The sequence below is a fragment of the Amblyomma mixtum genome, chromosome 8 (genome assembly GCF_055824585.1).
Source record: "Amblyomma mixtum isolate Tamu chromosome 8, ASM5582458v1, whole genome shotgun sequence".
NCBI classification, from domain to species: Eukaryota; Metazoa; Arthropoda; class Arachnida; order Ixodida; family Ixodidae; genus Amblyomma; species Amblyomma mixtum.
The window spans coordinates 29,148,591-29,161,017 of NC_143019.1; the positions used below are offsets into that span (position 1 = coordinate 29,148,591).

The window sequence follows — 12,427 nt, forward strand, 5'->3', positions numbered from 1 at the left end:
GTTCACTTATACAAAGCCTGAATCGAAGCAAACCCTGAGCACAGAGCCATTATTATACGTCTCGTCGCAACCGACAAAAGGCGCGCAGAGCTACACGTCGTGCTACAAAGGAGATTCTTTCTGTCGCACCCCTGTTTGCCGTAACGATCGGCACGCACTGCGAAGGACAGTTTATCCACTGCGGCTCCGCGAATCTATAACGGTTCGCTCCCCATTGCGGTTCGCGGCGCACCGATTCAAACGGCCGTTCAGTCGAGAAAAAAAAAAAAACTAAGCGAGCGGAACTTTTATAGTGCACAACAAATGCAAAGAAAGACAGACTAAGGCGTAGCTAACGACGTTTGGCTTATTTACTACTTGACCATGTTCATGCGTTTTTTTTTTATTATTCTAAAAACTTGGAACAAGTACACACACACGCCACCCCACCCACCGTGGAGTGCTAAGTTCCACGTTACCTCACCAAACGCACATTGTCGCTGTCGTCACCAAGTTAAGATAGCCTCCCTATACACTTTGTTTTGTTTTGTTTTTTTTTTGTAAGCGAATACACGCTGGGCGTGCTTTGTCATGAAAATTTAATTCACTCGCTCGATCTGCGCGGGCGTTCACGGGAATGCTTACGAAATTCAAACGATTCTTTCATTGTCTATCACGCGTGGCTTTGATCGAGCTTAAACGTTTCCACGTGTCTCTCACGCGAAGTTCGCATAGAAAAGACACAGCGTGAAGAAATGGGGGCAAGCTTCATGCCTGTTTACCTACGCCGCGGGGGATTACTCCTTTCCTTTTTTTTTGTTTTCGTCCGCAAAACGGCGTTAGTAAGGCAGTAAATGCGGTCGCGAACTAGCGAAGATTTAAAAAAAAAGCGCGATAGCTTTCTTTCAAGCGTCATTTCCTTTGGAAGCCATTCACAACTTCGCGGGCGCATTCCAAAGCAAAAGCGAACAAAAGGAACAGACGCGCCATTTCGGCTCCCTGTCGGGGCAGACCGCCGTTAAAACCGTGTTTCGTCTGCTTCCAGATCTTTGCAGCAGACGGCAGAATAGAGCCGCGACATCTCCGGTGTTTTTAGCCCACTTTATAAAGCGCTACGCGGCAATGTATACATTTTGTTTTTGTTTTTCAACGTAACGCCAAATCGCAAAACGTACGCGCCGAACCATAAACCTCGCCGGCCCATCCCTTTCGGCTGGGTGCATCTGCGAAAAAAACTTCGAAAGTCACTTCCAGCCGAACCGGCGGCGGCGACGATACTGTTACAGACGACGCGTTTAAAAGGCCAGCGCCAAAGGGACCCACCATAAACTAGGTGAACTTTTCCCCCCCATGGCGCGTTCGTTTTTTTTTTTTTTGTAACACCATTGTCTAAAGAGTAGATCCATGCTATACGAAACAAAAGCCAGTCTGAAATTTCTGGATATTTTGGTTTATGGGGTTTATCGTCCCAAAGCGACTCATGCTATATAGGGGATACCGTAGTGAAGGGCTCCGGAAATTTCGACCGTCAGGGATTCTTTCGCGTGCACTGACATCGCACAGCACACGGGCCTCCATAATTTCGCTCCATCGAAATTCGACCGCCGCGGCCGGGATCAAACCCGCGTCTTTCGGGTCAGCAGCCGAGCACCATAACCACTGAGCCACCGCGGCGGCATGTTTGCTTAAGTTCAAGTATGCAATTAAGTAAGGTATGAGGTGTTTAACCTCCCACAGCTGAATGTAACATGGGCCATGAGGGGCGCCGCAGTGGAGGGCTCCGGAATAGTTTGTACTTCCTGCACCTCTTTCGGGCGTTTTTACCTCCCGCCTCGTTCGAAATTCGGCTGCCGTGGTCGGGATGCGAACCCTCGTCCTCGCGCTCAGCAGATGAAAGCCGGTAATAATGAAATTAGTGCCAGATACCAGGCCTGCAGCAGCCGTCCTGACGAGACAGCACGAATCACTTCCCATTTAAAATCGCCCTCGAGAATCCTCTGCTTCACGACACGTGCACCTCTTTGGATTCTGCATGGCCTCGTCCCTCTAGTCTCACACGTAGCCCTTCTCGCCTTTTATTTGTGTACACATGTGCATGTCCATGGAGGTGTACGTGCCCATGGAGAGATGATCAAATGCATCGACATGAACGGATGAATGTAGAGAGCGTCCCCTTTGAAATGAGTGGTGGCGGGCGCCACCGCGCTCGATTTTTTTTTCTTTTTTTCAAGCCTTTCTCCAAACTACAATAGTACCACCTCGAAAGTTCCTTCTTTTAAGCCAAGAGCAGAATTATTTCTAGGCTGTGTCACCTTTGAATGTTGAACTTCTATTTTTAGGCCAGGCGTTTTATAATTCGACGAGCTCGAAGGAATCGAATGTGTTAAACTTGCAGGTAAAGCACGCGAACTCTTTCTACGCTAGCATTTGAAATAGTGACGTAATCGCCGAATGAAGTCACGGCGGCATTCAGGCTTCTCCGCGACGCACAGGGAGCCCGATGATGACGTCATCTACAGCGGGGATGCATTTCCAACGCAGAAACGTTTGCTCGTAGGCAGAAGCCGTCGAAGGTAAAGCCCGCGAAGCCTGTTTGCGGCGGCATCGGACGTCGCACGGCAGGAAGCTGGCGAAAGTAGAGAAAGTCAAATATATCCCAAACAATGACGTCATCACCTATAGCTTCTCCGCACTTCCCGGCGCACTGAGAAGACTGAGGATCATCGCAGACTCAATCCGCGTTGCGTCACCATTTTAAGCGCTAACGGAAAAAAAAAAAAAAAACGCGTGTGCCTTGCCTACAAGCTTCATATATCCGAATCCTCGACTCTCGTCGAATGGTCTAAATTTCAAGTGTTTCAGCTTCCCTTTAAGAAAGGAATCCCCCAACCATTTTTACTGACGCCTACCGCGGATGAGTCGGAAGCGCCATCCGTAGCGCTGGAAGATGGAGAGACGGAGATGTTGATTGATTAGGGAAGAAAGCTGGGCAAGTTGGTTAACAGAGCGCTGTGAAACACGGACACAAGGGAAGAGATCGTGTTTCGTCTGGTTTCTTCTCATCTGTCTGCGTTCCAGCGCGCTCTTGACCATCATGAATGGATACTGATTGTGCCTGCATCAACATCTGAATCGAGATCGCCCCCTTCAATTCAAATAAGCTACAGTGTCTCCCGAGATTAACTGCACAGAGGACATGAATCATCTTCAGCGCGTTCCTTTATATTAGGTTCGGAAAAGCTAGTAAACGTAATACAAAAATCTGTCGCAGCACGAACGAAACGGGGACAAGAGAGATCAAACACGACAGGACCGTAAACGGGGACAGCACTAAGCAGGCCCGTCTACAATCTATAGCGCTTTTCGAATATGACATGAAATACCAACTAGCGCCACTCCTAGCTCTTTTTCCTTCATATAGCGCCACTCCTAGCTCTTTTTCTTTCATATATAGCTGCCCGTTCCGCGAGTAGCTATATATGTTGCAAGAGGAGTGTTTCCTGAACCCTCTCACAAACGGCCGAAAATCCCCGGCTATATACAATAACGACGCAGCACGCAACTATTCCTGCCCTGTTCCAAGAACTACCACTGCTCTTAGTTTAGTTTATGGGGTTTAAAATCCCAAATCAACTCAGGCTAAGAGAGACGCCATATAGTGGAGGGCTCCGGAAATTTCGACCACCTGGTGTTCTTTAACGTGCACTGACATCGCACAGTACACGGGCCTCTAGAATTTCTCCTCCAAAGAAATTCAACCGCCGCGGCCGGCATCGAACCCGCGTCTTTCGGGCCAGAAGCCGAGCACCACAACCACTGAGCCACCGCGGCGGCCTACCACTGCTACTCTCCATAACACATAATTTTATGCAAAAAAAGAAACGGTGGGTGCAAGCGTTCTTTTGCAGATGCTTCTTTCCATCAACAGCAACAATAGCGACCCGTGTGCACTTGTGAACTGTCTCCATTAGAGGGCAAAAAGCCTCACCCACTAGCCTGAAATTAGCCCCGTCCTGTGCCAGCTGCGGTCACCTCATCCCCGTCTGACTCTCTACAGCCCCCTGCCATTTTATCTCCTCTTGGAACCTACTCCGTTACCCTAAGGAACCACTGGTTATCTTCCCTACAGATTACAAGCACTGCCCATTTTTTTTTTCGACTAGGATATAATTAACTCGCGCTTGTCCTTGACCCACGGTGCTCTCTTACTCTCTCTTAACGTAACACCTTCGACGACAACACTCACTCTCCAAGCTATTTCCCTCAACTTCGTACCTCCGGTCACTACTAGCCCGAGATAAATGCATCCATTGACACCTTCCCATACCTCGCTGCCTATAGTAAACTACTTTTCGCTTTCCAGACTTCTGATCATCACTTCAGCGTTCTTCACATTACTTTTTAGTCCTACCATTCTATCTCCAGTGTTTAGGTCCCAATTAAGAGCTGCGATGCCTACGCCGAGTTACTTAGCAGAGCATCGCAAATCCCTAAGATGTTTTCCACAGCCACTTTATTCCCAGTCCGTCACACTCCAAATACCACAAGCAAAAACACGCTGTGAACAACAGTAGAAAGACTGCGTCTCCTTGCCTGACACCCTACCTCACTGGTGCACTTCATCGCTTTCCCCCAATAACCAATCGACTATATAAACCGTCGCTTCCCTAACTTCCGAATGAACTCCTTTCGCTAAATTGATCAGAAGATGCTCTCCACGCCAGGGAGCTTCAACACCTACCAGTAGGTAACATTCTAAGCACGAATACGCCTACGTGGGGAGTAAGAATGGACTAAACTGTTCTCGTAAACACCATTTTATAAAGGAGCGCTAGAGGACAGTTTACTCCCTAGTTACTCCTTCCTGTTTATAGTGCAGCTTCCTTTTAGAGAGTCGGTAGGTTCGCGAAATATTGTTTCCATTATTATTTTGCGGTCTTTTCAACAACGTCCATATTGCTTCCCCCTACCTTATAGCACGGGGGATAGGACACTTATCTCTCATTCTTTTATCTGTCCGAACATACTATTCAGCTTAGCACGGGCTAGGCGATGTTATTTAAATTTTTTTTTTCGTTAAGTCCAGAACTAATGAATCTCTTAGCACGGGCCTGAACACCTTATTTCTTGTTCGTTTCAAGAAAGTACCACCGTACTATATGCCGTACTTTGAAACCCCTTATGCCATAGGTGGTGCGGTCACCGTATTTAAATTTTTACACTACTACCCGGGACAATTTTTTTTTGTTCTTGTTTGATCAAAAAAAAAAAGACTGGTTCTGAGGAAAGGAAATGGCGCAGTGTCTGTCTCACATATCATGGCGGAAATCCGAACCACGCCGTAAGGGAAGGGATAAAGGAGGGAGTGACAGAAGAAAGAGAGAAAGAGTTGCCGTAGTGGAGGGCTCCGGAATAATTTCGACAATCTGGAGATCTTTAACGCGCACTGACATCGCACAGCACACGAGAGCCTTTTGCGTTTCGCCTCCACCCAAACGCGGCCGCCGCGGTCGGGTTCGAACCCGGGTACTCCGGCTCAGTAGACGAGCGCCTTAAGCCACCGCGGCGGTTATGTTTGATCCACCACATTTTTTTTTTGTATGTGCCTTTGTCTGGAATCTGAAGTTTTTCTGTGGAAAATATTTGTATTCATCATAACTCCGCTCTTTTTTGTAGTTTCTGTTGAACATTGTATTCAGGTTACATATAGAAATAAGGCTGACAGAATATAACAGAGAGCGCGGACCATTATTGATCACATACACAACGCCAACGCAATTTCTCGAAATCAGGCGCAGCAGCCGACGGTCTTTACAAAGGTTCGCGTAAGCTGCTTCCCGCCCTGACAGCGTTCAGCGCATGCTTTCCCGATTACGAAGCGAGATTCTTGGGAAGTCAGAAAAAAATTCCCGCCAAGACCCCTCGCGCTGTTCACACGCTCGAATATCGGTGGTAAGGAAATGTGAAAGAACTAAGCCAAGTGTTCGACGCTTCTGTTGAGTTAACCCTCCCAGAAGTTATGTACAGAGCTGTGTTGCATAGCGACCCCGCTGCTCTTTCTGGAAGTGAGCCAGTAATTCCTTTTTTGGTTTTGGTTTTATGGGGGTTTAACGTCCCAATGCGACTCAGACTACGAGGGACGCCGTAGTGAAGGGCTCCGGAAATTTCGACCACCTGGGGTTCTTTAACGTGCACTGACATCGCACAGCACACGGGCCTCTAGAATTTCGCCTCCATCGAAATTCCTTTGCCGCAGACAAATTTAACGTTGTTCATAACGCTTTTTCATGTTAGTTAGCGAACGGAGTAAACAATTTCCCGAGACCGTGAGCTCGGTCCTTCGAAATACTCATGTAGACAGATTTTCTCATTGGTAATAAAATAGCTTTTTTTTTTCCTGCGTTTCTAGTGTTTTGTGCATCTCCGAAACAAAAAATATGTGCGCGCACCATTTAATAAATTCTGGTGTTATGATTTTCTAGAGGTTGTCACACTTCCTGCAATACTTAGCACATGCCTAAAAAAAAAAGTTAGTGCTTTATGTGCTGTAAACCTGACATGCTTAGTTCCTTGAAGCCTGCATAGACTACTTGGTTGTGGTGGTGGGGGCGGGGGGGGGGGGGGGGGGGGGGGGCGGCCTTATGAGGAGAAATGGACAGGGGCGTTTGAAAGGGTTAAACTCACGCCCCCGGGGCAGCCTGGAATGTGAGGAAAAAGGTTCAGACAGCGACATATTTTTTCTTTTAGCCCAAAAAGATAGAGCGCACATAACCAAGCGTAACTTGCTGCTCTAGTAGTAGTAGTAGTGAAAACATTTATTTTTTTTTTTTTTTCAAAAGGAAGAGTTAGGGAGTAGGGGGATGGGGATAGATAGATGTGGAGCTTCAGTGGTCGGTCTTCCCTAGTCCAGGATCCCGTTGGCCTCCGCCGCTGCCTTGGCCCTCGTCAGCAGCATAAGCTGTGTGCTCGGGTCGGAGTCAGCCAGGAGGGCCTCCCACTGCTCTAGACTAGGGCTATTTACCTTTGGTAGTAAAGAGCTTTTTTCGCAGCCCCAGGTGGCGTGGTACGTTGTGGCGTAGCCCCCACACCATACGCACTCTTTCGCGTATCTGTTCGGCCACATTTTGTGATACATGGCTCTGCTTGGGTAGGTGTCTGTTTGTAGTCGTCTGAGCGTGGTGGCCTGCTCTCTGTCGAGGATATCCGCCGGAGCCGAGTACTTCTTGCGCGCTCCCAACAACGCCTTCATTGCCTCCCCGTAAGACTCTGGCGTGCTGAAGGGTTCGACCGGCAAACCCGCCCTCCGGTTCGTGAACCCTCGGACAACGGTGTCTGCCATGAGATTTCCCTCAACCCCAGTGTCAGGGACCCAAATGATGGTGTGTTGAATGCTTGTGTTGTTTGATCCATGTCTGTGTTGTTTTTGTTCGAAGAGGATACTCGCGGCTTTTCGGCCGATCCTTCCATCTCTGTATGCCCTTGCTGCAGCCTGAGAATCCGTCGCTATCCAGTAACTCAGTCCCTGCCGATTGGCTTCAGTCAGGGCTAGAGCTATGGCGATCTCTTCCGCTGCTTGTGTTGTCCTTGTGCGCACTGATGCACCAGTAACTATATTCCCATTGGCGTTCACTACTGCTACCGCCCTAGCGTTTTCTTTCGTTCTGTACTTGGACGCGTCAACATACAGAACCATCTGTTTCTGCTTTAGGAACCTGTCCAACTCCAATGATCTCGCCGCCCGTCTTCCTTCGTGGTTCTTGGGGTCCATGTTTCTGGGCACTTGGTTGCTGCTCTAAAAGCTTCAAACACGCGTTAAACGTAAATACGGTCAGGCAACGCCCCGCGCCGAGGTAGTGGGTTCGGTTCCCACACCGCCTTCTCTTTCGTATTATCCGAAATAAAGAAAATTCAATCCTTTGTGCGTCTGAACGGTAGCTTAGCTGGCTTCTCTGGATTTTCACCGCTTTACCCCGCTAATCTCCATTCCTGGACGCTTCAAGCTACAGCTTAGCGAAACCATGACGCAACTCACAGGCTTCGAAAACGTGGAATGCGAATGATAGAATGGCCTACGTCGCTAAAGTCGCACCAACAGTGAATACTACATAGCACAGACAACAGGAAACTGCAAATGAACCCAAAAAAAAAGCATTCAAAAGAAGAAAAAAACGAAACCACAACAGTCGCACGCTAAGCTAACTGCAGACGAGGCGAACCCAAGGAAACCACTTCGGCGGCATCCGGGTAGATGCTCTCAGCGGGGGGGTTGGGGACGGCAGACGGAAAGGAAGGCGGGGGGGGGGGGGGGGGGGGGGGGGGGCTAGGTGTGCCGATGACCTTGGCTGCATCGTCGCACGCACTCACGTAACGCACGCGCAGAGAACGGCTCGAACAAAGGGACTCGCATTCACCAGCAAAGCGAAACAAACAAAACAAGGTCATCGGCGAGAGCCGGCGTTAGCGTATGCATGCAGCTTCCTTTCAAACACGCTTCCGTCGTAAGGAGGCGACGAAGAGATGGAATGGGCTCCAGCCGCCAAACGCCCAAGGTGTGCGTGTGCTGCTTCGCGAAACGAACGTTTTAGCGATGACTCAAGACGCACCTGTCTCACAACCGGAACGGATGTCCTCGAACCCGAACCGCTCAAATCCCCCGTCAACGCGTGCAACTTAACTCGGATTACCTTAATAAAAGCCTGACGAATTGACAAGGCGAGGGTGGCCGGGATTAACGTGCCAGCAGCATAGAAGTGCTTTCAAGCCGTGTCCACAAAACCATGCAAAAAACAACAAAAGCAGGTTAGGGCCAAAAGGGTATCGCAGAGAACGCGAATGTGCAATTCTAACGAGTTTCCAGACTATTTACCTCAATAGCTGTGAACACTGATGACGGTCAACCTAACCTAAAGGCGTTCGACAAACGGTGATGAGGTAGCCATGACGTCATCAGTGCAACCCGAAACCAGGTAATAATGAAACGCTCGCTAGCGCGACTAGGTTGTAAATTAAGATTTTTGGCAAAGTAATAAATTATTACCGGCAGCGACGATTGCACAGGCTAAGCTTCAATGTGGATTTACAGCGAGTTGCCGCCCAGGAAGCTAAAGGCGTACAGAGCGCATTTCAATTGTTCGCGTAACCTTTCCTATCTGTTCAGAAGGAATAACGTCCACTTGCACTGAAAAACACTCCCAGAGGCTCGAGGCTTTCAAACACGACTTATTAGCGTCATTCCAGCGCTGCGAAGGCCATTCAATGTACGCATTTACTTTTTAATTTTTTTCAATAGGGCTGTCATGGAATACTTTCTCTACGCGGCAGCGCATTGGGGCTTTGCTAAATGTCCAACTGGACTAAAGTACACGCCCTCTGAAAACACCTGCGTTGCAGGCCAGACTCCGAACACGCAAGCAAATAAAATGGACGCACTAAAACGACTCAAAAGAACAATCAGAATTGACAGCTAGTTTCGAGCTTTCCTCTTGCAGCTGACAATCGTCGGAGCTGTTCAGCCGGTGGCGATCCTCAAGCCAAGGATCCAATATCGCCTTGACCTGCGCACGCCTCACAAACTGGTCGCAGCTCGCAACGTGAGAAATTGAGCGGTAGTGTATGGACAGGCGACGGTTAGTCGACGGTGCGATCTACCACCGATGAAAGCCTGCGGTTAGGTAGAATCGAACTACCAAGCGTATTCGATAATTAGGGAAAACCCTGCCAGCCCGTCGTCTCATGTCGCGGAAGAACTGACGTGTGAAGACGAAGCGGAACTACACCACGCGTTCATTCAGTCTTGCATGTTCCTCGTTAACGCTGCGTGAATACGCACCCTGAGCTCACCGCAGAGGCTCGCAGGGACCAAAGTTCGTCGCAGGAACGCAAGATCAGCTAACGATAATCAAAACGGCCCCGTTAATCAAGCAGCGGCGAGCACTGCAGCGCGACACAATACTAGCGCGCCTCTCAGAATGGCTCGCTCCTTAATGGTTTTCATTGATCCGGTTCGGAAAGCGATACGATGGGCGACGAAAACGAAAGGAAGTGGCGCAGCTATACTTCGACACATTTGGCGTCGCCTGACCCACACCAGCGGCGCTAAGAGAGTACCGCCTATTGCTGTGAGCGGCAGTGTCAGATCAAGGGGGTGGAGGCAGGGCTTCGCAGGAGCGATTATCGTACTACATTCACGTCCCACCAAACCAGAACCAAAAGCGCTCTGGTTGCAGCTCTAATTAGGCTTAATAGGTGGGCCGCACGCGATATCGCGCCGTAGCGAAACGATTAGACGACAAGCAAAACGCGCCAGGTCGACTACGAGCGGCCGAAGCGAGCCAGCGCAGCCGCGAAGTCGCCGATCGCGCTGCTGGCGTTAACGCGCTGACGCCAATGCGGCGCGCGGCGGCTCGCCGCCGTAGCAGTCAGCGCGGAAATCACTGGTGGGTATATACTCACCGCGAGTGCGATTCCCGTCGAAGGTGACACTCCCACCGTCCACACGAAACGCGCACACACACCCGCTGCTGTGTTTCCTCGAGCTCACGGACCCGCAGGTGTAGCGGCGACGGCGTCGACGACGCTCAAACGTGCGGCGCTACTCGGCGACACAAACACACCAGCACAGCAGCAAGCACGGTACTCGCTACGCCCCGAAGCACGCAGGCTCTCACACGCAGCAGCAGCAGCTATCAAAAATCTCGCCTCCTCTCCGCAAAACACCGGAAGCGGGAAAGCGGATGTGGCGTCGCCTTCTGCAGCTGTGACGTATTTTAAAGCCTCACACCCAGTAACTTTTTTACTTTTGTTACAGTTCACAAATCCTCTCTTTCCAGCAAAGTTTATTTGCCTCAAAGTTATTTAATTCGTGTTTTACTGACTTATTTTTAAATTAATAACGATGTAATTACGTAAAAATGGGGTTTGAGAGTATCCAACTCGGGCGCGTGCATCGCTGTTCGCGGTTTTCGGCGCGTTTTTATTATTTTTTCGTGGCTTCGCGCCTTTGCCGTCCCGTGCGTGCAATGTGGGATGAATTTGTGTTTTGTAAATGAGAAAAACTCAATGATCGGAAGCGTTATAAGCACTCGCAGTCGAGCACCGGGATGCTGCGGTCTTCTCTGAGTCCAGTTACTGGGCTTCAGAGACAGAGCTGAACGGCTGAACCCCGGAATTCCTGGGTGTTTGGGACTGGCGAAACGAAACGCAGGAACAGTTCCTTAGGCCGGCTCTTGAAAGGAGAGACACGTGGTTTCGACCGGCTGATCGTTGCTTCCAACGAATCCACCGAGGATCGACGCTTGTCGACTGATTGAAAAGAAATAAGGGGAAGTAATCTGAGCCGAACCTGCTGCCTCGCGGGCAGTTTTCACGTTGCCTCGACAAACAACGTCAGTGGAGACGTTGGTCGGCAACCACAAAGGGCGTCTGTGGTCACTGCGTGCGTACGCCGTAGCTGATCACGGCGAGCTTTCGGGCTCCCGCACGTCGAGCAATGCTGCTTGGTGATGGACGCCGATAGTAGAAAAGTTGCAGGATGCACGACATGCGCAATCGAAGCTTTCAGGAACAAGCAGGTGAGTAGAGGCAGCGCGCGTTGAACGGTGCCGCGTTCCGTCGCCCGTGAAAATTCGTGGCACGTGATTTGTCTTGGAACGCCTGTCTTAGTTTTGGATCGCTGTCTTTAAGTCGGCTCCCTGACGTGCACGTGTTGCGTCCAGTTCACAGCGAGGCTGAAGGTTTGCTATTGCGTTCGGTGTTGTGTGCAAGACCAGCAGTTCAACCCAGGGACTAGCATGCTTATTTCCAACGATTATTTTGGACTGAATGCTCTTAGGACCGGGGCGAGTGCTTGTCAGTGGTGCACGAACTAGCAGTGAGCTATGGAAAGCACCAGTCGTCGCCCTTTTGACTGAGGAACGCCGGTGATGTAACGGAGCGAGACATGAGTGTGAAGCGTGAACCCTCGTCACAAACGGAGACGTTTGCTATTTTCGACAACGAAGCCTTTTTCTTCTCTTCAAGCCTCTAATCGGCAAAGGCCCCCAGGTGAACAGCAGTTGCATTTCTTCCGCAAGTGCAGCTTATCTAACCACAAGCTTGGATATCGTTGCATTGGTTAGATAATACAGGTAATATGCGTGCGGAACAAGTTTTAGTGATAACTGTATTCAGCGGTGTGATGCGATGGCCGTGTTTTTCATTCTAGCAGCCACCGTGAAGGAATTCAGACATCACTTCATGGACAACACATTGCACTAGATGTTATTGCATAAAATGAGTTTTACCGAGGTAGCGGAATTCAAAAGCTAAAATTTAAATAACTTGCTGGCAAAGAACAGATTCCATCAGCTTGGTCATCAGCAAAGCATGTTTCAGTGACTGATTGGCTTCTGCAAGATGTGAACATGGTCAAACTTTGAGCCACTGTTATCAAATCGAAAATCATGTATGC

At 49.6% G+C, this 12,427-nt stretch overlaps 2 protein-coding genes across 5 annotated transcripts in view; one reads left to right on the forward strand and one right to left on the reverse strand.

The window, feature by feature from the left end:
* Window positions 1-10,673, reverse strand: part of Snap25 (Synaptosomal-associated protein 25kDa) — a 266,299-nt gene extending 255,626 nt beyond the window's left edge. Inside the window, exon 1 of one of the 2 annotated variants that reach the window (XM_089556898.1) lies at window positions 10,432-10,673. The gene's annotated coding sequence lies outside the window, so the exon portion shown is untranslated. The remainder of the gene's footprint in view (window positions 1-10,431) is intronic. The other variant, XM_089556897.1, reaches the window with a different exon arrangement.
* A 243-nt stretch (window positions 10,674-10,916) lies between these two features.
* LOC149331842 (uncharacterized) overlaps window positions 10,917-12,427 on the forward strand; it is a 59,419-nt gene continuing 57,908 nt past the window's right edge. For all 3 annotated transcript variants that reach the window (XM_089556899.1, XM_089556900.1, XM_089556901.1), the window contains exon 1: window positions 10,917-11,549. In XM_089556899.1, the coding sequence (XP_089413025.1) occupies window positions 11,481-11,549 (69 nt within the window). In that variant the 5' untranslated portion in view covers window positions 10,917-11,480. The remainder of the gene's footprint in view (window positions 11,550-12,427) is intronic.